Genomic DNA, 27337 nt, shown 5'->3' with positions numbered 1-27337 from the left:
CATATACCTTCAGTTTATTTTTTCCATCCTTAATAGATCTGTAAAACAGGAAATTACATACAGGAAGTTGTAAAGGAATCTTCATTAATTATTTCAAATATTTTTTCCTTTAAAAATGTTCATTTTCCAAAATAAAACGTGAAATGTGTTTCAAGGTACAACAGTCTCGCCTACTTATATTATAATGCATTAATTTTCGTTAGAAGTATTCCTCAAAATTCACGCTTTGCATAAGAATATATTATCCATTAAATGGTGATCTTACTCGTGTTAATTACGTAAGCATGTGCGTCTTACAGCTGTTTCGGTGCTACTTAACACCATCCTCAGAGTCTAATAGATCTCAGCGCTATCTCAACACAAGAAATACATCACATTAACATACGAAAACAAAAAAACACACACAAGATCGCATCCTCATTCAGAAAACCGAAATACAACATAGCATACAGAACAGAAAACATACTACAAAGACATCTCAAAAAACAAACAACACATAGAAATAAATACAACCACACAGGCGTATACAAACTCACATGCAATAGTTGCGACAGTTTCTACATTGGACAGACGGGCAAATCATCCCAAACTCGATACCGTACAAAGAACACATTAAAGCAATAACCTGAGGACACAATACATATATACATATGCCGAACACATAACTAATGCTAACCATACATACAATAACATAAATACAGACATGGAAATCCTACACATACAACCCAAAAACCAAAAACTTCACACACTAGAACAATATGAAATATACAGACACATTGAAACACACCCTAATCAAATTCTCAACACACAGATCAATTTCAGAACACACACACTATTTGACACAACTCTTTATCACACGAACGCATCCACACAACAGGCAGCGAAGTTGAGATAGCGCCGAGATCTAGTAGGTTCTGAGGATGGTGTTAAGTAGGACCGAAACAGCTGTAAGCCGCACATGCTTACGTAATTAACACGAGAAAGATCGCCATTTAATCTATTATTTATATTCAAGTGTTAAAAGTAGTGTACGAAAGTTTCAACATGGAAAATATTATTTATGAAACCCATAATTTTTTAGGTAATCCATGAATGTAAAAGTTTCATATTTATCCTGCTCTCCATTTAAGTTCACAGAGGACAGTCTAGTTCCTTCTCCGGTCAACCGTAAGCTTGCGTCACACTCTCCTAAATAATTATTTAATCACAACAATTTATAGCGTTGATTGAGGTTTTTGCTGATATCTAAATCTATTATCAGGGAGTACTGGTAGTGCCGTACATCTCACTTCACGATGTGTCAAATGAAGATCTGAACTTTTATTAGTGTAATTTATAACTAGACAATGATGTATACAATGGAGGAGTAAAGGGACTGGTCACCATACCCCATTATCTCCTTCGCTTTCATGAATGTTGACTTTTGATCTCACTTATGAGGTTTCTATGCGAGAAGTTAATTGTATCTTTTGTAAAGTTTAAATAGTATTGCATTATTATCAATAGTCTATGTTGTGAGAATTTTGTGGAAAATACGAGATTTTAAACTATGATTCCATTCCATAATTTTCTGTTTGAACATGGGCAACGTTGAAGGCAAGTCAATACAGGGCAATAAACGGCGAGAAACCAAAACGATTGTAACCTAAAACGCAGGGTTGTCAGATCATTCCAGACCAGTGTCGCCAGCTATACACCAACAAGACGCCAGAAAGTAGCCAATTATCCCTGAAGATGATAGTGAAAGCAGTAATAAACTTTAAGAAAAAGTCTTACATTGTAATTATGAACATAACCATTTATATACATTCATAAATTTGTAGGAGTAATTATTTTATTGTTAATATTATTTAATACAAAGATACAGGGCCATTAAATGGCATTATTCAGCTATGATGTGTATCTTTGATACTTGCATTTTGCTGTTTGTCCAACCTGTATTCTGTCGTTTACAGGTTTACATACTTTACAAATTGCTTCATTCGAATTTTTCTTAAAATCTGTAGCGCCCTTGAAACCGGCCTGAAAATGTTAATTTTCTGCATTAGGTGAGTCTAATGGTACATTGTTTTTAAATGGTAGTGATATTGAATTATGACTAAATATCGGTACCGAATTTTGAGGCTTGAATATATAATTTTAATTAAACTACAATTATTATCTTTAGCCCAGGCTGTTCTCCCCCTCCTTGTACCAAAAGAAAGAATCTGCTAAATGCTAATAGGCCTAGTAAATCGCTGAATTTCCGCTATTATTAATTAACGGCTTGCTGCTCAACATCGTTTCTATTGATTAATATCGAAGTTTGGAAGTAAATTACATGTAGGCCTATTTTAAACTAAAAGTTTAATTGGTAATATAATCCACATATTTAATAAATTAATGTAATACCGTATATTTATATGCGTTAATTCCACTTAATTATGTTATAAAAACATCCTTGTAAATCACATATAAACGTTGTAGATTCTCGTACCAGAGCCTGGAGAAGTTTTCTACCCAATCTTGAACGTTACTGTGCCTTCTTTTGAAAATTAACGGAATTACAATAACTGACAGATATTTACGTTCTGATGAATATTACGTACAATGGATCACAGTCTTGTGAAAAGAATGTTTTAGTTGCATTATTTTTATAAATTTAAGATGGAACCGGAATCACGCAAAGTGAAATGGGTAGACACATATATTAAAGACGCCAGTAAAGTTGCCATATCGCTAAATGAAAATTTTCATCGCCACAAGGAATATAAAAGGCGCCAGAATGGCCACATTGGCAACTCTGCTAGAATGCCGATACACAGTCTATATTAGTATATACAATCACGAAGCTTGAGTTTTGAGGATACTAGGAATAACAGACTGTGCCAGTACTATTTCGCATTGTCTGTGATGAGGCGTTAGTAGCGATCATAGTGGTTAGCAACTAATGGATGCATATTTACTACGTATTGACCTTCGTGACTATGTAGTGGCCGATAATAGTTTGTGAGGAGCAGTAAACGAGTAAACTCCATCACATTCACGGCATCATTGATCTCTATGGTTGGCGCTTTGTGTGGAATCTGGATGCCAATTGTTTTCACCTTCGGTATATGAGAGAGTAGGAGATTCGTTTCGCTGAAGTACAGTTGTGGAAGAGATCAGTTGTAATTTTGTATTTTTAAGAGATTTTATGGATTGCATCGTATATAATTGAAGTTAAGATTCGATACCTCCTCACAAAGGGCTACACGGAGAAAAATCGTTCTTAAATTATTGAAAGCTTTTGACATTCCTCGGCTTCACGTCACGTAAGTAGATATCGCCTCAACTAACCCACATGTCTTGTAACATACTTCGGGCTCATATAACTTTGCTATCCACTTATTTAACACATCTAACTCATAATGAAACGCAAATAAGACGTCAGGCTCATGAAAAGTGTGAAGGATAACGAAGATTGGCCTAGTAATAGAAATATTTTTCTTCCTGTGGCCATGTTCTTGTCCACACCTGTGGAGTAACGGTCAGCGCGTCTGGCCGCGAAACCAGGTGGCCCGGGTTCGAATCCCGGTCGGAGCAAGTTACCTAGTTGAGGTTTTTTCTGGGGTTTTCCCTCAACCCAATAGAGCAAATGCTGGGTAACTTTCGGTGCTGGACTCATTTCACCGGCATTATCACCTTCATTTCATTCAGACGCTAAATGACCTAGATGTTCATACAGCGTCGTAAAATAACCCAATAGAATAAAAAAAATAAAACCATGTTCTTCGTCTTATTTGCATTTATCTTCAACCCATACTGTTCCTCTTTTGCTAACAACGTCATATCATCAGCAAATCTTATGCACTTTATTCTTCTTCCTCCATTATCACTCCCCCCATGTTGTGAAAACAGTTCTTTACTAAACCCTCCAAGTAGATGTTTAACAGGTTAGGTAATAAACGACATCCTTGACATACTTGCTCTTCCAATTTCATTTTCTTCTGACATTTCTTCTCCTATCCTGACTTTCGCTCGTTTCATATAAAGATTACTGAAGAAAGTTCTCTCTTTCCAATCAACGCCAATTTTTCTTTAGGATCCCTATCAGTTTATTCCAATTCACTCTGTCAAAAACCTTTTCTAGGTCCACAATTACTATATACACTTCTTTATTTTTCTCTAGGTATCTTTCACCGATTGTCTGTAGCAGTCTAATTGCATCTCTCGTACTTTTTTCCTTCCTGAAGCCTAACTGCTCTCCTTCAACTGTTCTTCCATCTTAGAATATAAACCTCTATTCAGTATTCGCAAGAGAATCTTCGCCGAGTGCGATATTAGACTGATAGTCCTGAACTCCTTATATTTCTTCTCATTATTTTTCTTCGGTATGGGAATCAACACTGTCTCTGTAAAATCTTGAAGCCATTCGCCTTTCTCATATATTTCGTTGCATAATGATAGAATTTGCTTCTTATATTCTCCCAAGCATTTCACTAATTCTATGGGGATTCCATCATCTCCAGTTGCTTTCACATTCTTCATGTCCTTAAGCGCTAGTTCAACTTTTTCGTTTAAAATAGAGAATCCTTTTTCGTCTTTTCATGTGGCATCTTCGTCTCTTATAGCTAAGTCATCTGGACGATTTTTTGTGTCATATAACTCTTCTACATATTTCGTCCATCTGCTTAGTATTCGTTGTTGTCTTTTATTTCATTTCCGATGTCGTCCACATGGATTTCCTGTTCTTATTTGTGAAGTTCAAACATTTTACTACCTTTTCTCTCTAGATTCTGTATTTCTTCACATTTCTCTTTCATCCAGTCTTCTTTTGCTTTATCAGTTTCTCTTCTTAGTTCATTGTTGAGTTCCCTGTAGTTTCTTGTACCTCCTTCTGTGTTGATATTTTTCCATTTTTCCCCTCATCTCCGTCTGCTCCAACATTTCCCTGTGACCCACGATTTCTTAATTCTCACACCTTCTGTGTATCCTATTGTTTCTTCTACTGTTGTCTGTATACAACTTTTTAAATGAGTCCAGTACTCATTACTATTCTCAGGTGTGGATTCTAATGTAGCGGCTTTCTCTTGAAAATTTAAATCAAATTTTCTTCTGTCTCGTTCATTCTTCAGTTTTTTCCATGTTCAGTTATTTCGTCACCTGTCTCTCTCTTATCTTCTTCAGACGAATATCTACTTCGCCTATCAGTAGGACATGATCGGAGTTAATATCCGCTCCTGGTAAAGTCTTCGCATTTTTAAGCAATTTCGGAATCTTTCCTGTACCAATATATAGTCTGTCTGATATCTCCTTTCGTTCCTTGGGCATGACCATTTGTATCTTCTTCGTTTATGTTGTTGAAATAATGTATTTCCAACAATCATTGCAATTCTTTTACAGAAATTCACCAAATATTCTCCTCTGTCATTTCTTTTTCCCAGTCCATATTTTCCAGCTGTTCTTCCGTCTTGTCCTCCTACAACTGCATTCCAGTCGCCCATTAGGATTACATGCTCCCTTCTTCTCCTTGTCTTCTATCCTGTCATAGCTTTCTTCCACTTCATCGCCTGCTAATCCACTTTGTGGCATATAAACATGCACTAGCACTAACAAGGAGAGGACACGCTCCGTATATCACCGAATTACATCAGATTTTGTGACATGAAAGTACAAGACACTGTTTAAAGTCATACCTGGTATGGGTGGCCAATGACCGCTCGTTTTGGAAATACTGGCTATTGTTTATGACAGGGCTGGGCACATTACGTGATTCTGAGAAATGAGCTCTGTGTGCTTTAAAGAGCGGGTCTTCCGAGCGCTGTGACTTATGCATACTGTACGTCATTCAGTGTAGGTGCAGTGGTGACTTTGCAGTATGATGGCGAACTTTGAAGACGGACCTTCCGCTGTAATATACTATACTGTGATATGTCATAAGGGCTGAAAATTAACCAATAGAAGACCAAGTACATGATTTTTGGATGCAAAAAACAAAAAAGAGTCGTGATAACAACAACCCATCTAAAAATTAATCAATATAAATTTCAGAGGGTCTCTAGTTTTGTATATCTGGGCTCATTAATCAATGACAATAATGATATTAGCGAAGAAATTGATAGGGGAATTCAAAGTGCTAATAAAACATATTTTGGATTATTGAGGCACTTTAAGTCAAGACTTCTTACAAGGGAAACAAAATGCAATGTTTATAATGTTCTGGTAAAACCTGTATTAACATATGGCAGTGAAACGTGGACCCTCTCAAAGACTAATATGTCAAGATTGAGATCCTTTGAAACCAAAATTTTAAGGAAGATATATGGCCCAATATGTGATAATGGAGAATGGCGAATAAGATACAACTTTGAACTTTACCAACTATATAAGTCCCCTGATGTAGTTACAGTCATTAAAATATCAAGATTAAGATGGGCAGGACATGTGCAAAGGATGGCAGATCATGAGATATCCAAGAAAGTTATGGGGAATAAATTTGAAGGAATAAGGCGTGTAGGACGACCAAGACTGCGATGGATGGATGGAGTGTTAGAGGATCTAAAGAAAGTGGGAATTAAAGGGTGGTGGTTGGGTGCCAGGGACAGAGATGCATGGAAGAGAGTTCTAAGGGAGGCCGAGGCTCAAATTGGGCTGTAGCGTCGATGATGATGATATGTCATAATATATGTATAATTTAAAATTATACATTACTAAATGTACTATAATAACTTATTATGCAATATAAATATCGAATAAATACTCTAATATAATGTACCTGAGAAAAATTTTCTTTAAGTTGTATTAATTTATGGTCATATATCATATATCATAGCATATCATATATCATATCATATATCATAGATTATATATTATATTATATTATATTATGTATTAACGGGATGAAAATAATGCACTTAGAGAATCGGCTATGAGAATTAGCTACAAAATTTGCCACGAAATTGCAAAGGAATTGAAAACATTCAACGAAGGTAACTTCATCAAGCGATGTTTAATTATATTGGCAGATGAACTCTGTCCACAGCAAGTAGGGGAAGTGGAAGCCATACGCCTGTCTCGTAGAACCGTGGTGAGGATATTGCAGTATGTGCGTATGGGTTATGTAAATAAGCCTAATGATTTGTGTGTGTGCATAGAGCGAAGTTTATTTCATTAAATTAATAAGAGTGTTATAAAGTCTGTTCTGTACAATGGATTGATGTAATATCCTTATAAACTATTATGTACTGACAGACAGAATGACTAGAACAAGCGTGGCTCTTGTTATATTAATGGAGGGAAGGTAGCTGTAATGTGAGTCCGCCACTGCGTGAGCATTCTGCTCTGGCTTGGAATTGAAGTGCCTTGCGGAGCGAGAGCAGCTCTGGCAGATTAAATGGAGCCACACTCATGCCCGACCCTGGTTTATGACATACTTCCGTTAGGTGCCTAATAGGAAAGCATTAGACTGTGTAACAGCGTAGCTCATGTGGTTGGATGCTGAGTTGTCATCCAGGCAACCCGAGTTCGAATCCTAATGCCTTCTCATTTTTTAAAGCTTATTATTATTATTATTATTATTATTATTATTATTATTATTATTATTATTATTATTATTATTATTATTGTTATTATTATTGTTATTATTATTGTTATTATTATTATTATTATTATTATTATTATTATTATTATTATATTATTTTAATTAACTTTCAGTTGTCAGTTCCTATATTCAAAGCCATGTTGAAATATGCGTAGTATGCATCAAAATTGATAAACGAACGAGAAGTGTTTGTGAATGTGAAGGATAACTGTTTCGCAGCAGAAGTGCGGAAAAATGTGTGTGACTGTGGACAACCTTCTTTCATTTGCTGTGCATGGTGCAGGAAATATGTATGTTTTGTGTGTTTTTATGACATCATAATGAATTGGGTACAAAATGAAATGGAATAGCTGCTACAGAAATATAACAAACACCAGTGACACATCTTACCTTCGTGCGTGAGCAGTATTTCATTGTTTATCCTTTACAATACAATGTTAATTAATTAGTGATTTTTTTAAAACGTGATGAAGCATTCAATACATTGAGAAATACGATATAGGTATGTAAGTAGATAACTGTGATCACAATATTAATCATTATTATTAAAAGAAAAAAATATAGGATAAGTTAAGATTCGAACTGAGGTTGCCTGGATAACAACTCAGCATCCAACCATATGGGCTACGCTGTTACACAGTCTAATGCTTCCCTATTGAGCACCTAACGGAAGTATGTCACAAACAATAGCCAATATTTTCAAAACGAGGAGTCATTGGCCACCCATACCAGGTATGACTTTAAACAGTACTTCTTGTACTTTCAAATCACACAATCTTATTTAATTCGGTGTCCCCTCCTTGTAAGTCCATTGTCTTCCTTTGTAGTCTCACCATTATCATCCGGTCATCTACATAACGCACTGATATCACTTTATCTTTCACACGTGGTCCCAATAATACTCCAACACTATGACTCCCTTTGCACTCACCATATGAATAAAACAACCCAAATTCGTCACTCACCAATTCACCATTATTTTCGCACCTTTAATTCTGATATTCCCATCACATCCACTTTGCTTCTTCTCATTTTTTTGCTTCAATTTTTCCAACATTCTTGCCTGCAGAAGAGTCCTTACATTCCACGTCCCAATCCTTAGTCTTCTTTCCTTCTCTCTGTTGGGTTGCTTCATGATGTGTCCTTCCCCAGCATCCCCTTCTGTATGGGGGGATATTTTACGTCCAGAATCTTTTACTGTGAAAACACTCATCATGCCTTGTTTGCAGTTTTTCTTGGGAAAGATATATGCTGTAGCTTCCCGTTGTTTTCCGCTAACCACTCTCTCTTTCGCATTTTAGAAAGATCCCAGCACGGAGGTGAGGAGCGTGGATTTGACTAATTAGGCCTCTAATTTTTAAAATAATAAATTTTCTTGTATTTTAAATTGAAAAGGATCTTACTTTAACCAATATACATGAATTTCATTATTATGTGTATGTATTTATTTACACTGCAAGTGGGCAAGCACCCGGTAGCAGTGCTATACACAATATAAAGAATACACAACAAAATTACAATACAATTATACAATACACAATACAATAAGAATACACAATACAGTTTGACACAGAAATTACAATTAATAATGAAACATAAAATAACCCAATTTTACAATACAAGCTATATATGTATAGACCCTACATAAGTTTCAATAGTCTTTCACTTTACTCTCATCTCACTCACTGTAGAGGCACTATGACGCATTTCACTGACACTCTTTAATTCATTTCACTGACACTATAGCACACATTTCATTGACGCTATAAATTATCACTGATCGGAACTATTCACTGCACTGTAAAACCATAACTTCACTGACTCAATTCGCTTTACTGATAAAACAGTTCAAATAAGTCAAATAATTTACACCCTTATGCATATATACTTATATTCAGTTAAGAGTAAATTAAAAAGAAAATCTCTCCTGAAAAATTATTCTTTTTGACTTGTGCCTTTTCCCGGCGACCAGAGAATTATCATGCCAACTTGTAATGCGTTCGCCTGCACAGCTCAGTTTCTGTAAATCACTTTCAGTTATTGGAACTTTTCTTTCAGTTATGATGGATGGGATCAAGATGGAACCTGTGGTTGACCTATTGGGTTCAGAACCACATAACACATGTGAAATAAAAGAGAATACGACTTTATCGGAGGTAAACTGAAAAGATTCTCTATGTATTTTGTTTGTTTGTCTATCAATTGCAATGTGCAAGGAATTAGACATATACAGTACTGAGTAGATATCTGATTCTATTGTTAAAGTCCAATGCTGCTGGATAAGAAAATAACCAAACAGGGTAAATGTAGATGTGAAACAAACAAAGCATTAATCGAATTATTTTTCCATAACAATGATTCTAATATCGCAGGTTAAAAGGAAAACATCAATTGTAATGATCGTACACTTATTTACAGAGAATATTATTAGAAATGATATCGTTATAAAAACATTGCACAAAGGAGACGTGGATTTATACTGTGTGTGTATTCGATTTTGCTAAAGAATCCGTGGTAATTCGGTAGAAAACGTTTGTCAATATAAAGGACGTCAGTGACATGTTAAGTAAATTGGGACTTGTAGTATCCGTGTACTTGTCAAATTCAATGTGTTATATTTAACATGTTAAATCTTTATCAGCAGAGATGAGGCTCTAGGTCTGGTTTGTTCAGGTTTTTTTGTATCTCTTGCTTATACGTGTTTTTTGTTAGGCATACTAAAAGCCTGAAAAAACCAGACTTAACCTGTCACTGATTCTCGATTAGATCCATCATATTGATCAATTTTTCTACAGAATTACCGAATCCCTTTTATTATAGTGGCTTAAAATATTCCATGCTATTATTGTATTCTAAATATATGTAGTACAAAAGATATTATTCCACTGATCTTCTGCAACAGTATTGAATTTCTAGTGATGATTTGGGGGGGGGGGGCGGAGAGAAGCATACAGAGTTAAATTTGAAATACGAGGCGTGTTCTTAAAGTAAGTTCCGTTTTCATTTACAGCCGTCGCATCGTTACAATCGTTATTTTGCGCATGCGTGTTTTCTTCTTCAGACCTCAGACAAGCTGTGCATGCAGTTTCAGAGCTTCTGTCCGTGTGTGTGGTTAGTTGTGATCAGTTGAAATGTTTAATGTGATGGAGCACCCCGCCGACTGTGAGATGCGGTCTGTTATCTGTTTCTTGAGTTTGAGAAATATCAAACCAGCTGACATTCATCGTCAACTTTGTGAGGTGTATAGTGATGATGCCATTAGTGATGGAATGGTCAGGAGATGGATTAGGAAGTTCAACGAGGGCCGCGTCTCTGTGCGTGACGAGCAGCATACCGGTAGGCCATCTTTGATCAATGACTATTTGGTGCGTGCTGTCGATAAAAAAATTCATGAGGACAGGAGGTTCACAATTTCTTCGTGTTCCTTGAATTTTCCACAAATGTCGCGGAGTGTTCTCTACAAAATTGTGATAGATCGATTACGATATCGAAAATTGTGCTCACGATGGGTACTCAAGATGCTCACCAAGGAACACAAAACTAAACGAGCTTCCAGTGCATTGAGCTTTCTCACACGTTACAGTGAGCAAGGCAATGAGTTTCTTGCCCATATCGTGACAGGTGACGAGACTTGGGTGTGTCACATGACACCTGAATCGAAGCAGCAGTCCATGGAATTGAGGCACACTGCAATCACCAAGGAAAAAGAAATTCAAATAAACCATATCAACACGGAAGATCATGGCGACGATGAAGTGAAAACAGCAGTGTGGGAGTGGTTTGCATCGCAGGCTGGCGATTTTTACAATGAGGGGATAGAAAGACTTATGCCACGACTCTATAAATGCCTCAATAATTGAAGCATGTATTTCCAGAACGTTGTAAGTGCCAATTTGTGAAGTTTGCAGTAGGAGCAAAAATAGTTTCGTACAGTACATACAACGTTGTGACTTGCACATCCTAAAAGTGCACTATTTTATAACTTGGAGCAGCACTTTCTTCATAACCTTCCGTAATATTGTCAAATAGTGCACCTGCAACTGATATATGAGTCATTCCATCTCAAATCAACAAATTTCGCCGAAAACCTGTGGCGGTCAAATTCGAAATTTGAGTGAAACTTAGTCTGAACAATTATTGCAGTATCATAGGAAGGGAAACACAGTATTTTGTTCTATGGGACAGTAGTTTTCGAGAAATGTACATTTGAGTATGCTGGGATGTACAGATTCTTGACGCTCTGTCTGAAAGGAAAAAAATTAATTACAGACAAACTACTGCAGAGAAATTCACGAAATTTCTTCCAGTTATAGTGGTGTTGTATTGCCTCATTCTGAGTTGTGAGACATCTTGATCTACTGTTCGACCTTTGCTGAAATGAAAACAAAATAAATTTTTTCAAGTATTTTTTTTTATTTTATTGTGTGAAAAGGCACATGGAAAACATTATGATATTTTTACAGGAGATTATTCATTATCTGTACTATCAATACAAAAAAACTGGCTTGTATTTTCTATTCTTGGAAGAGATACAACATTTCTATCATTGACATGCATAATTGACAATGAATTTTACTGACTCTGATCTATGACATTTTTATTGCATATTCAGGCCTACTTTATTACAGATATATCAACGAATTTACATGACACTGAAACTCTGGAAACTCTCAAATGTCTGTCATATAATGGTATATACGAGTGGTTTTCTCTTGTACCAGGAATTCGTACAGAGTTATTAAATCGTTCCATCAGTTCCACTTCCGTGAGACGAATGTCTTCTTTACTGACATAAAAATATTTCACTCCAGCAATATGTTCATTTGCAATTTTGTATAGATTTCTGGCCGACAAAATTTGGTCCATATATGGACGCTGAAAGCTGGCTTTTGTTGCTAGTCTTTTCGTTCTCCCACCAATAGCGTCACAAGGGCTTTTCCCATGGCTTGTGGCAAAAAAATTCCATTCTGCATCTATTCCAAAATCATTTTTATGATGAACTAAATTAACAAAATTCTTCCTGTTTTTATACTGAGATGCGGCTCCGTCACTAAAGTACAAAATTTTCTTCATATTGTCATCTAATGTTTTGAGGTGTTGAATTAACACTTTCTGGAAATGGTAAAAAGTACTGGTTACATGCATCAAACGGGCTTGGGAACGGTTGGTGTTTCATCCTGGTGCATATAAATAACTACGGGTGGAGTGTCGCCTGGTCATTTGTCCAGTGATAGCCTTGAACCACATCTTAAACTATGAATGTATAATTTTCGGAAAAATCAACCAGTACTACACATTCGTGTTTCTTTAGTGTTTCTTTGCACTGCTTCAAATATTGGGCCTGATTATGAGCAATGAAGCTATGAGGACGATAAATTACCCATATCTTATCAATGAGCTCTTCAACGAATTCTTCGAATGGTGTAACAAGTGTTTTCAATGTAGATCGGTCTACTGTCACCCACTGTTTATATTCAACGTCCTGCATGCTTTCCTCACTTTCCAGCAAGAATTCACGTGCTTTTCCAGGGCCAGGACATTTTTCACATCCTGATAAGGAACAGGGTTCATTTTGTGTAGAACATACCATCATTTGAAGGAGACTTTTTTCATCCATTCCATGAACTGTCAGTATGTGTTTTAAACTTTGCACCACGAGTCTTACATTTTAGTGTATTGCACACACGCACACTGTATGTGTTCCTTTTGCACCTGCCAGTATACAGTGTTTTGGACGCAGCTCGGCAAATTTGGAAAACCCAATAGAAAGTGAGGGGTTTTTCTCGCAGAATAATATGTACAATTCTTTCAAGTTACACAATATTAAACGCTTTTGCACCTGCTCTCGTACAATAGAATCTGCTGTAGTCTTTTTTACAGACACAAAGTCCTTTTTTCCGGGACATACGCGACTATAATCATCATCTTCATAAAATTCAACTACTGCTGTCTTAACGTTCTCAGGCACGGGATGGCCAGTCTTTTTTGTGATATCAAAGAACAAACCACGTGATCTCGCCTTTCTTACAATATACTCTGATACTCCAAATTCCTGAGCTACTTTCTTTAATGACCAGCTTCGTGGCGCAACTGTAACTAGTCACATTTTCTCTTGAACTGTCAATGCCGTTTGTAAGGAACTTTTAACACAGTCAAGAAGGTCCTTATAGTCCCTACCAAGAGCAACCAAATCGTTTTCTGAATTGTTTGAACTCGAATCTAATGTAACCTGAAGAGCTTTTTCCAGTCTACCTTTGATAGCTGATGAAGCTTGTGCTAACTTTCTCTTCCCTAGCGCTTGTTTTTGTTCACTGCTGAGTCTCTTCTGCTTTAAGGGTGATATTCCTACTTGTGAAAATGATACATTTATTGACTCTCGCTCTTCGTCTGGTGGTACTGAGAATGGCTGATCGTCCATTGATTCATCGGAATCATCACTACTATTTTGTAATCTTGTATAGCAATTTGTACATACACACTGTCCAGGTATAAGAGAGAGTTTTTTCTTTCTGTTGACGAGGTCTTCTGTTATCTGTCGTAAACCCTTCTTAATAACAGTCTTAAGTCTTCTACTATATGGATCACAACATTTACGTCCAAAGAGATGTGTATATTTGTCACTGCAGTATATCTTCAGATGATGATAACAAACAGTCTCTATGTACTTCGGTTTCTTCAGTATGCACCACAATAATTGTCTGTCTTGATCAGGCAAGGTTTTCACGTCCAACAAGGCAATAGATTGGGTATATGTTAGTTTGTGACAACTATCACCTGTCAGTTGTCCTACAGAACAAGAATCCATTTCCTTGGACATTTTCCTACTTCTAGCATCACCCGTGAAATACACTGAAATAGAAATGTGTTAACGTCAAACTACTGTAAAATATGCACTTTATAAATAACGGCGCACAGTTTTAATTCACTTACCTATAACCCAACAGTTCTTAGTCTGGTAACTTGTCTAGTTGCTAATTCTGGTGTGATGTCAGCCCCGGCTGTGACGAGCTCGAAACAAGGTAACACACAGCTACCACAATTAATGATAGATTTACTGATGATACCACTTAATTATGAAAGTGAACGTTACTGTACATAGGTATGACAAATACTGTAGTTTGCATATCCCGAGACTGACAGTGGAGTGCCGCATCACCTCCAAGACATGTTTAGTCTTGCTCCGCGCAGGTTTGAACATGCATGTACGTTCACACGTGCCTAGACGGAAGGGAGCCGAAATACAAGTTCAAAATTTCACCATGCATACAGAATGTTTGAATGTCTTTACTACTAATATTTCGTTATTATTTCACCTTGCCTTTATCTTCTATACAACATGAAAGTATTGACACAATTTTTGTATATTTTGTTTTATTTACATTATAATATACACTTTTTTTGCACTGTTGTATCACTACATAGTACAAAATGTTCTTGAATATATTGTCACTAACTTTGACAGAGAAATTTCGAGTCGTTTGTAAGTTATGGATTTTTTTCCGAATAGGCGCACACCAATATCGAGGGATGAAGTACTGTACACACACGTGCATATCAAAGAAATGAGTAGGATTTCGCACAAAATTCTTTGCCTGTACCCATAGTCAATACCAATTAATAACTGGAACAATTTTCACCAGTATCCGAAAAAGTTGTGCCACAGCCAATTTGTTGATTTGACATGGAATGACTCATATGTGAAAAAATAGATTCTCCCAGTATCGGCACTTACAACATTATGGAAATGCACGTTTCATTTGTGGATATTATGTTGAGAAGTAATTGAAGTATGGGGAATACAATGCAACACAAATGGTTTGTAAGTATCTTCCCGTTTACTTACTACACCCTTTTGGAACTTACTTTAAGAACAATTTTGAATATGATTTAAGGAAGATTATTACGTTATCTGCTTTAAGTCAATTGGGTTTAACGCCTCGTATATCACATTATTCCTATGGGGATTTTAAAAGCCGAAAGTTTTGCCTCCTCTATGATGAAGAACCTTGAGGTTGGATATTTCCAATGTTTGTTTCTTTTGCTATGTTTTTTTATAATTCCAATTTGGTTATGTCTTCAGTACAAGTAATAAAATATCGAATTCGAGAAGACGTCTACTCACATGGTGTAGATAATGAGTTTGATTCTTTTACTCATATTACAGCATGTAAATTATTTTTAGAATGGAAGACCTGGCTAATTATCTACCATTCCACAAGTCCCTAAAGTCTCGTATCTCTTCTACCTTTAAGTTTCTTCTCTGAATTGTTGCCTTTGTTGAAATAATTAGCCAGTGATTGCCATGCAGAACCTGATTGATAGCTGTTACGAATGCAGTCAATTTGAACTTGGCTAAATTATTTATTCTTGACATCTTCATGTTTTGTAGGAAGAGGATTTATCGCATCTGCAAGTGTCAGGCATCAAAACAGAATGTGTGGACCACAGTTATGGTCTCACATCTGAGATAAAAGTTGAAGACACTCCACAGCCTGTTAGCTTTCGCATGATGAAATGTGAAGATGAAGACACTCCACAGCCTGTTAGCTTTCCTATAATGAAGTCTGAAGTTGAAAGTACTCCTGTGCCTATTACCTTTCCTATGGTGAAATCTGAAGTTGATGTAAGTGTTTCAATATCTTTATGCAGATATAGCTAGTGTGATTTAAGTATAACAGGGAGGCATTAATAATCTGGAAATATTAATCGATTTTCCTTTTATTATTTTTTGCAATAGTTTCTAAACTTAATCTGCTCTCGTTTTTGAACATGAAATTAAATAATATTGTGCAAATACATATTTGAGGAGAACAACAGAAAGGATTATCTCGAATGCATGGAAAAAATAGAACTTAGCATCAGGATTTTATTGCAAATTTACAATATGTGTTTGTTGCTATTGATGTAGAAATTACTATGCTAGTCATCAAGTGAGATATTTAAACTCATAAATATGTTTATTAAAACTTTTGTCGACCATAACAGTCCTTCTGGGCTTATATTATAAACCTCTATGGTTGATGATGGTGGTGGTGGTGGTGGTGGTGGTGGTGGTGGTGGTGGTGATGATGATGATGATGATGATGATGATGATGATGATATAGATTTATTAAAATTCGGGAAAAGATTGAATGTCATTGAAGTTTGTTAACAACTAAGTTTATAGGAAAATAGTATTTCAGTATACATTATGAAGATGTTGTTTTATTCTGTCACAAACAAATATGAGAGAATGGCACATTTTTCAGTACCTCAGCTGCTGTTAACTCACAATTCTTTTTGTCAGAATGCATGTTCCATATTCCGATTTCTTTTTCTAATTTATTGGGATAATTGAAGACCTTCCCTGAAGAATGGTTGTAACATCAAATTAATGAAATATGTGACTTGGGTAGAAAAAGTAATTTTGAAGCATTTATTTATAAAAATTAATGATTGCATTCAATAGCTGAATAAACATGTATGCTTGATTAGTGAAAAGGTTCTACTAGTAAATATAAACCTAAGGAAATTTGCCCTTGAAATAATTTTTCTTTCTCGTGAAACCTGTATTATAGACATGTTGGCTACACCCTTATTTCGGTGAGTTTTCCAATTGTAAAATCAGCCTTGGGATTAGATATTTGGAAAATCTCAAAGAGGACCTATAAGTTTTAAAAAATTATGAGACCTGGAAAGTTGTTCGTGATTGTAGGGTACAGTGGGACTATATTCTAAACGAAGCAGCAAAGAGATTTCTTACCTTATAGAACTTAAAAAAAAAATAATAATAATATTAAAAATTACTATTATTATCATCATCAATAACACCACCACCACCGTCAGCTCGACCACCATCATGATTATCATTGTTATTATGATTATTATTATTATTATTATTATTATTATTATCATTATAAAATCATAATTTTCGAACTCTGATCTGCAATGAAATGTCTTACAAACTTCTTCTACAATGACAACATACGTCAAGTTCCATATCTTGATAAATTTCGAATTCTGGATCTACTGAATCCAATGGAACAATCTATATTAGATATATTTGATAGTAACGGTCAAATTATATTTCGCATGTGTGGAGGAAAGAAGATTTTGTTGTAATATATTATTTCAAAAAGAGCAATTCGTAATAGAGAGTTTGCTTTTGGAGAAATAAATCTTTCAATTATGATGTATTGGCAATATGTGTGATGTTTAAATCTCAATTTCCTGTTTGTTTATCTGGAATATTGTAAGATGATGTGGTTGCACAAACTGCGGGCACTTTCTACACCATGTGCACATATTTTCAATTTTAAAACTTTATTCGAATTTTTTCTAATAATCCATTTTAAATCTTGCGTACACTATTAACACTTAAATATAAGTAATTGATTGCTTTTTAATACATACAAATAGCCTGAATGTAAGGAAGTATACTTGAAGGAAGAATATGGAAACAGTTTGGAGAAAAGACTTCTATTCCATATAAAAGTCATTATAAAATTACTAAAAAAATTGTATGGTAATCATTAGGATTGAGGTTCAGCTCTGATATTGAAAGAACAGATCATCTGTGTGGTCAGTTAAAGCTGTGTTCATTATTTTCTCACCTTTCCAGGAAGACTCATTCGATCTGAACAGACTTCATCTGGAAGACAAAGTAGAAATATCTTCAAACGAGGATAAAATTTTGCTTGATAGGTGAGTGTAGTTTGCATGTTTCAGTTCTTCTTTCAATCTTTGACAGCTTCTTTTAATGATTGTATGGGACTTTAATGTTCGGGTAGCTATATAATACTGTTTTTATTGATATATAGATTTGGTTATCCATATCGACACCTCAATATACAGTTTCTTTCATATTTAACTTATAATTCGAAAAATTGACTAATTACGATTTTTGGCTGTGTTCTACCACTCTGCTACTGAGAGGTTTTTTCATTTCCGTACCCTCCATTTTGTTATGTGTTTTGCCCGGAAGACGTCTCCACTTTTCTATATAGAGAATAGTGAACCTGTCACTATGAAATTCGAATGCTTACGGATAGGGTAAAAACCCATAATTTACCATAAATTACACTGAACTTACTTACTTACTGGCTTTTAAGGAACCCGGAAGTTCATTGTCGCCCACACAGAAGCCCGCCATTGGTCCCTATCCTGAGCAAGATTAATCCATTCTCTATCATCATGTCCACACCTGTGGAGTAACGGTCAGCACGTCTGGCTGCGAAACCAGGTGGCCCGGGTTCGAATCCCTGTCGGGGCAAGGTACCTGGTTGAGGTTTTTTCCGGGGTTTTCCGTCAACCCAATACGAGCAAATGCTGGGTAACTTTCGGTGCTGGACCCTGCATTTATTTCACCGGCATTATCACCTTCATTTCATTCAGACATTAAATAACCTAGATGTTTATAAAGCGTCGTAAAATAACCCAGTAAAATAAAAAATAAAATCTATCATCATAACCCTCCTCCCTCAAATCCGTTTTAATATTATCTTCCCATCTACGTCTCGGCCTTCCCAAAGGTCTTTTTCCCTCTGGCCTCCCAACTAACAATCTATATGCATTTCTGGATTCGCCCAATATTTGAAGGATTCGTAACAAGCTGTTTTTTACGGTGATGGGTTGTTAGCCCTTCGCCCAACCCCCATCGTCTGTCCGCGACTGCTTATTCAATATATTCACAGCTATCCTCCATATCTGGAGGCCGTCTCCTCAATCCGCAACTGAGGACGTGCCATGCCGTGGTGATAGGGACCCACAATACATGAACTTACATTTACACTAATTATGGCACACAGTTCCCAACATATCTGCTGCCTGGAAGAATGCATAAATGGGTTATTCCATGTAAACTCAACAAATTTGAAAAATAAATCTTGCATGACTGTCATAAAAATTAAATTTTTTTTTTTCATCAAGAGATCTTAAGATGATATGCATAATTCCGAGAGGAAAATTGAGAAATGTAAATAGTTTGGGTTCCAGGGTTGTCCAAAATTAAAAAAATTGGTACTGAAATACAAAAATGAGGTATAGAATTTGCGAGTTTCTTATTGAAAACAAATGACTAATGATAAATGTTTCACTCATATCATTGAAGGAGCATTTTCTAAATACAAACCAGGCAAATAGTTATGTCCCTAAACTTCAAGGATTATCCTGAGGGATTCGCATAATATAACGAAAAAATGCTGAAATTTAGTAATTTATATATATATATATATATATATATATATATATATTTTCAATTGCATAGATTTAAGGTAGACACTTGTTACCTTGAGGACAGTTACGTCTCATATGCGTCTATCAATGGCATATATGAATTTCCAAATAATGAAGACACTGCGTGAAAAATATTATGAAGACATTAACAAAGAGATCAGTGATGAGTCGAAATATTTAAAATCAATTCATGCCTATAATTTAGGGCCAACCCCACTGAAACCCTTGAATCTCCTAAATAGTCTGAGGCAATTATAACTGGACAGATTGTTTCCAAATATTTGTATAGCCATTAGGATATTCTATACAATTCCTGTGACAGTTGCTGATGCTCAAAGATCCTTAAGCAAAATGAAGGAAACTCGCTTGCGCTCGTTTCATAAACAAACATACTTGCGTCTTAATTACTACCATTATAGGCTCGTTTCACAATGTACTATTAATACTTAGCATTCAATTACGATTGATTCGATTTCTCTGTCTTTATATGAATGCCCATTTATTTTGAGTTTACCAGTTGTTTAGAGTGTTAAATTTTCATTTCAGCAATGCCAGTAATGTTAGAAAGAGCCGATCATCAGAATGCGACGTAATTTCTCGTAATGAAGACGTATTAACACAGTGTTGCAGCTACAACTTTGACAGTTCAATTGCTTGTAAGTTAAGCCATGAGTCTAATAAGTGTAACATCTGTAATGAGGTTTTTGCAACGGCTCAATCTCTGAAACGTCATTTACAGACTCATACATTGAAAAAGTCACTGAAATGCGATATCTGTGGAAAGTGTTTCTCAAGTCCGGGACATTTAAAAAGTCACTCCCGCATACACATAGGGAAGAAACCTTTGAAATGGGACCCGTGTGGAAAGTCCTCACAATTGACAAGTCTTAAAAATCATTCTCGAATTCACACAGGTGAGACGGCATTCAAATGTGATGTCTGTGGAAAGTGTTTCTCAGGAAGATGGAATCTAAAAATTCACTCTCGCATACATACAGGGGAGAAGCCATTCAAATGCGACGTGTGTGGAAAATCTTTCTCGCAGTTGATATGCCTGAAACATCACTCCCGCATTCACACCGGGGAGAGGCCATTCAAATGTGACGTCTGTGGAAAATCTTTCTCACAGTTGAAAAGCCTAAAATATCATTCCCGCATTCACACCGGCGAGAGACCTTTGAAATGTGATGACTGTGGAAAGTGTTTCACCGGAAGAGAGATTCTAAAAATTCACTCCCGGATACATACCGGTGAGAGGCCGTTCGAGTGCGACATATGTGGAAAATCTTTCTCACGGTTGACAACTCTTAAAACTCATTCTCAAATTCACACAGGTGAGAGGCCATTCAAATGCCATGTCTGTGGAAAGTGTTTCCCAGGAAATAGGAACCTAAGCAGTCACTCCCGCATACATACAGGCGATAAGCCATTCAAATGCGACATGTGTGGGAAATCTTTCAAACATTCCGCTACCCTAAAATATCACTCTCGCACACATTCAGGGGAGAGACCCTTGAAATGTAACACGTGTGGAAAATCTTACAAGGATTACGGAAGCCTAAAATATCATTCCCACGTTCACACAGGGGAGAAGCCATTCAAATGCAATGTTTGTGGAAAGTGTTTCTCAGGAACACGGATTCTAAAAATTCATTCCCGCATACATACAAGGTAGAGGTCGTTGAAGTGCGACATGTGTGGAAAGTCTTTCTCAGAATACGCAACCCTAAAATATCACTCCTCCATCCACAAAGGGGAGATGCCATTCAAATGTGATCAATGTGAATAATGTTTCACACAGGTGGCGTTTTTTAAGATTCATTCACGATTCACAAGATAGAAAAACCATACACATGTGATATCAGTGCAATGTCTTTCTCAATATCGCGTATTCTGTATGATCTTTCCCGTACACACAGATTAGAAAGCATTTAAATGCGATGAATGCGGAAATCGTTTCTGCAAATCTTCACATTTGAAAGCACATTCTGTCCTTCACACAGACGAAAGGACTTTGCAGTGTGATTACTGTGGAAAATTTTTCACACTCGAAGCAAACCTAATGAGACATATACGCCTACACTCAGGCTACAGATAATTTGTATTTTATATATAAATTACATATGGAGAGAGAAAAATTTATACACATGCAAGGATACATCGCAACTTATTCGAAACAGGATAGCTGAAGAAGATTGATAACATATTTTTTTCATATTATATGTGAAGGGGTGAGAATGATATTGTCCTAATTCGCACTGGCATTTTACAAGAACGAGTATTAAATGTTTAGAGTCCAATACTATTAGTTGCGGTGTCATTTCTGCGTATAGCTACGTCATTTGTTGAGTAATTTTCACAATATTTTACTGGTAGCTTCTCCACACGTGTAAGAAATGAGTTCACAAAGACTATCGTTTTATTATAGGTGTGACTTGGGACTATCTCATTCTCACCCCTTCATATTGCAGGACAATATCTGACATTTGTAATTTTGAATTGTAAACAATTTGTAAATTCCTACAATTCAGTGTTCGTTGCTAAATTTTCTAACAAAATAAATGTTTATAACATTGGCTATATATTTTGTTTGATATTAAGGCGCTTGAAATAAGTGTCAGTTTTAATTTTACATTATCTGTTTCCGCGGAATTGTGTACACTGCTCAAAAAAAGTTTTCACCAATGCAATTTTTTTATAATTGCAATAGATAAGCGTTCATCCATACTAATAAAACTGTATCCATAATTTTTCTGGTAATTTTCGATTTTCCAAAAATAATTGGTGTTAACATGTATAATTATCCATCCTGAAACCGAAAATCGCTTTTTTTAAATTTTTCTTTGTATGTCTGTCTGTCTCGATGTTTGTTACATTTTCACGCGATAGTGGTTGAATCGATTTATGTGAAAATTGGAATACAAATGAAGTTTGTTGTAGCTTAGATTTTATAGGTTATATATTACTCAAAATACTCTATTTAAAGTTGCTGTTATAAGGGGGCCTGAATTAAATAAATCGAAATATCTCGCTTATTCATTTTAATGAGAAATGTTACATAACAAAAGTTTCCTTAATAATGACTTCCTATAAGTTTTATTCCATGCAAAATTCTGATAGGACTGATGTTACTGTGATGTAATGAGGTACATAATATTTCCGTGGGGGAATCTGCAATACCAAATGTAGAGATAATTCAGTTTAAAAATAACAATTGTTTTTATATTTTGGCCACGTCAGATTAGGCACCAACATAGCAGTAATTGAGATAAAACAAATGACTGCATTTATTTAAGGGCGGCCTTGGAGTCCTTGGACAACAATCGGATTAATATACGGATATTATATTATATGTGTTTATAATATACTACATATTATTATATTATAAAGAGAGAATGTTTGTGTGTTTGCATGAGGCAATCTCAAGAAACTATTTAATATATTTAAATAATTATTTCATCATTGGAATGTGTATTTCCTGTAGATGTACGTAGGCTTTATGTCATTACAGAAGCTCATGAGTGAATCGAGGACAGGCCACAAAAAATGCATATAAGGTACGACTAAACAGAACCTTACGCACATAAAACTTTATATAATATTGACACTAATAATTAGCTGTATGTATTGCAGTTAAATTTAATGCTATTTGGAGGTACCATACTGAAATTGATGTCTGATTTGCTTTGCGTTTTTGTATGAAAGAATGAAAGCCGGAGATGGAATAATTTTACAAATATACACGCGGCACATATTAAGTATTAATTATTCAGTAACATAACATATTTTTCATGCTTAATTGCGTATTTGTGTGATCTACGGTAATGTATACTTAATAGGTAACAGTTCTATGTAGTGCACAATACTCCATATTGAATAATTAATAAAGCAACATCTTTAGTACCGTACTACTTGTGGTTTGTAAGCCATCTCAAACCCCGAACTCCACCTCTCTTGAGCGCGAGATGCTATATACTCCGTCAGTTATTGTCGAATGTTACAATAAAAACAAAAATATAGGTATTTCTGTCATAACGTCATACAATACCACATGAAACAATGAAGTAATTACATAACTAAAATAGGTACGACTATTTGGTCCAGAGAGCGTCCGTTTTCGTTGCAAGAATAATCCGTTTAACATGTTTGTAAATTATTCTTGAATATATTGCGCTGCTGGAAAATTTTTTTCTCCTGAGATTTAAGAGCCTCCACAACCAATTAAGTCCACACCTGTGGAGTAACGGTCAGCACGTCTGGCTGCCAAACCAGGTGGCCCGGGTTCGATTCCCGATCGGGGCAAGTTAGCTGGTTGAGGTTTTTTCCGGGGTTTTCCCTCAACCCAATACGAGCAAATGCTGGGTAACTTTCGGTGCTGGACCCCAGACTCATTTCACCGGCATTATCATCTTCATTTCATTCAGACGCTAAATAACCGAAGATGTTGATAAAGCGTCGTAAAATAACCTACTAAAAAAACAAATTAATAAAATCGGGTAGATATTTATAGCAGTACATCAGTTATAGATTCCCCTATTTAAATAATATACGGCAGTGCAACATCTTATTTCAGATGGTATCGTTTGGTGACAAAACCTTCTTCCAGCTGAGAGTAACAACCTTCAGTTCTTACAAATATATTATATTACAGACCCTGTTAGATCTAACATAATACCAAGCTTAAATAATAGATAATGAGAAATAATGAACCTACCCCCTTTTAAAAGTTGCAAAGAAAATTATAAATTCTCTTTTGTGTTGTTGGTTGTCGTGTAAAAGTGAAGTGTGTGAGTTGTCATTTTTCTGCGAGAATACAACATAATAGTGTTATTTCATAAAAATGTCGAAACGTGGTTGTGTAAATGATCCAAAATTGTTTTGCTATATATGCGGGCCATATATGTTAGTAAAACTGGGACAGACTATAACAGCTTTTGTAAAGAATACTCACTTTGAATAGTTTGGCATTAAGTTTGGAGACCAGGACAAATACTGGTGCCCCCATAAAGTATGTCGTAGTTGTGTTGAAGAGTTGAGGAGTTGGAAAAATGGAAAAAGGAAGTCATTGCCCTTTGGTATTCCTATGATTTGGAGGGAACCTACAAATCATGGAGACGATTGTTATTTCTGTACAGTTAAGATAGCTGGATATACTGCTAAAAACGAGAAATATATTCGATATCCTAATATTCACTCTGCCATTCGGCCCGTACCTCATGGTCCTGATATTCCCATTCTGCTATCCCCCGAATCAGATACATTGCCATCTGCATCCAGTAGCGATCTGTGTGGAAGGTGTTTCTCACAAGCGGCAAGTCTAAATTATCACTCCCGCATTCACTCGGGTGACAGGTCATTCAAGTGCGATCAGTGTGAGAAGTGTTTCATAAACTCGAGTTGTTTAAAGAGGCATTCACTTATACACAGCGCTGAAATTCCATACAAGTGTGATGTCTGTGGAATGTAATTCTCACGGTCGGAATATTTAAAAAAGCACATTCGGGTACACTCACGCCAGAGAGCATTTGAATGTGAAGTTTGTGAAAAGACTTTTTCCCATTCGGGAAGTATGCAAAGACATAGACGGGGACATCTGCTCTAAAGGCGTTTCAAATGTGACTTCTGTGGGAAAAATTACACTCATACGGGTAACCTTATAAAGCATATAGCCCTACACATAGACCAGAGGTAATTTGTAAGCCCTGTCTGTGTGAATTTTGTAGAGATTGGATATATATACATTAATACCACAGTCTAGTCTAGTATATACAGTAACGAAGCTTGAGTTTTGAGGGTGCTAGAAACAATAAACTGTGCAGGTACTATTTCGTGTTGTGTGTAATGAGACGATAGTAGCGATGCTAGTGGTTAGCAACTATCTCTGGATGCAAATTTATTACGTATTGAGCTTCGTAACTGTATATACTAGATTGTGGTAGAACCCCTATTATCAATCTCCCGTTTAACCGTTCGGTGAATTATGCGACTGTCATTTTCTCGTTTTTTATTTTTCTTGCTACAGAAAAAATATAACATTATTTTAGTACCTATTGTAATCTAGGGAGGGTTATTACAAGACTTCACTATTACACAGCAGGCCTATGCAGTAAGAATAATACTGCTGCCAGCAACAGAGACGGTTACTTGTGGAAGGGAGTGTTTTTACAACTTGAATATACTCACTACTTGCTTTCGAGGAAATGACCCGAAGGTTCTTCCACAATTTCGAACCAATGAACCATTCAGGCCTGTCCTACTGTTCGAATAGCCATATTGTGTAACGGTTATTCGAAATATCCTCCATGGTGACAAAAAAAATGTGTTTTGCTAATTATGAAAAATTACAAGTAATTGTTTTTTTTTTAGAAAGAAAAATCGACAATGTATAAAGTGTGTAAATCTATAATATGAGATCTGCATTATTCCTTTCATCACGCAGTCATCCATCACTAGGAGTAATTACTTTTGGCCCTTAAATTCTGTCACTACAACCCGACTTACATTAGTGAACTTTAGATCCACAGTGTAGCCGTTTTAAACAAAAGCCCACGAAGGAAATTACGAAATGTATTATTCACATGTATATGTATTTGAGGTCTCGCATCCTCATTGAAAAATCGAGACTGCAATTTTTTGTTAGTAGTCAGCATGTATTAATTTTAGAAAAATTTGTTCTGGCACCGGGAATCGAACCCGGGACTTCTCAGCTCTGCGCGCTGAGCGCTCTTTCCAACTGAGCTATGCCGGGACACGATCATATATACGAATATATGTATATATCAATGTTAACAGTATTCAGAAACTGTTGTTGAATATGGAATTAAGTCATTTAAATATGCACTCCTGCATATATGACTTATATGTCTAAAATGCAGGTAGTAGGCCATAGGTGATATAATGAGAAGAGGTCGGCCAACACCGTAGATCGTGTCCCGGCATAGCTCAGTTGGAAAGAGCGGCCAGCGCTCGGAGCTGAGAGATCCTGGGTTCGATTCCCGGCGCTGGAACGAATTTTTCTCAAATTAATGGGTATTATGCACTTAATCTTTCATGTGAAGGATTATTCGATATTTTTTATTAACCGTTCAATCCGCCCTCTAAATTACTACAGATACATAAGTTCTGTTGTAGTGTACATAATACTCGTTCATTTGGGATCCGAAATTCTCGTCACCAGAACGCTAGCCAAATTGGTCAGTCTTCTTTCTTTGTCTTCTAAATGAACGATGATGGCTGCTCTCAATTAGAAACCAAGTAGAGATGTCAAACATACGTGAAAATTATCGCGTTAAGGGATACTTTTAAACTAGATATGATATGCGAGTATAGGGGAAACTGTTGTATCTTCAGCTTAGTGTAACTTTGTATTATTATTTATTTATTTTTTTTAATTTTGCTGCTACCTAGAGGACTCAAACTGAAGTAGATTGTAGAGAAATGCGCTAAGTAGCTCTGATCGTAGTTTCGGTTTGAGTTATTGCAACGTGTGAGTTCTGTGGACAAAACACTTTTTTAGGACCAAAAGTAAACATTTCGTTCATTGATATGTTTTCTAACACAAGA

The 27337-nt window shown here is 35.9% G+C and overlaps 1 protein-coding gene across 1 annotated transcript; it reads left to right on the top strand.

Moving 5' to 3' along the window:
* The first annotated feature begins 2837 nt into the window (after positions 1-2837).
* LOC138691819 (zinc finger protein ZFP2-like) lies at positions 2838-22305 on the top strand. Its single transcript, XM_069814289.1, has 5 exons — positions 2838-3293; positions 9620-9717; positions 15951-16184; positions 18162-18244; positions 20321-22305. The coding sequence occupies exons 2-5, from the start codon at positions 9622-9624 to the stop codon at positions 21447-21449; spliced, it is 1542 nt and encodes a 513-aa protein (XP_069670390.1). The 5' UTR covers positions 2838-3293; positions 9620-9621; the 3' UTR covers positions 21450-22305.
* The last annotated feature ends 5032 nt before the right edge of the window (positions 22306-27337 follow it).

The sequence above is a fragment of the Periplaneta americana genome, chromosome 16, assembly GCF_040183065.1.
Source record: "Periplaneta americana isolate PAMFEO1 chromosome 16, P.americana_PAMFEO1_priV1, whole genome shotgun sequence".
Lineage (NCBI taxonomy): Eukaryota > Metazoa > Arthropoda > Insecta > Blattodea > Blattidae > Periplaneta > Periplaneta americana.
The sequence above is the reverse complement of the archived record's forward strand: the minus strand, read 5'-3'. Positions and strand labels throughout refer to the sequence as shown.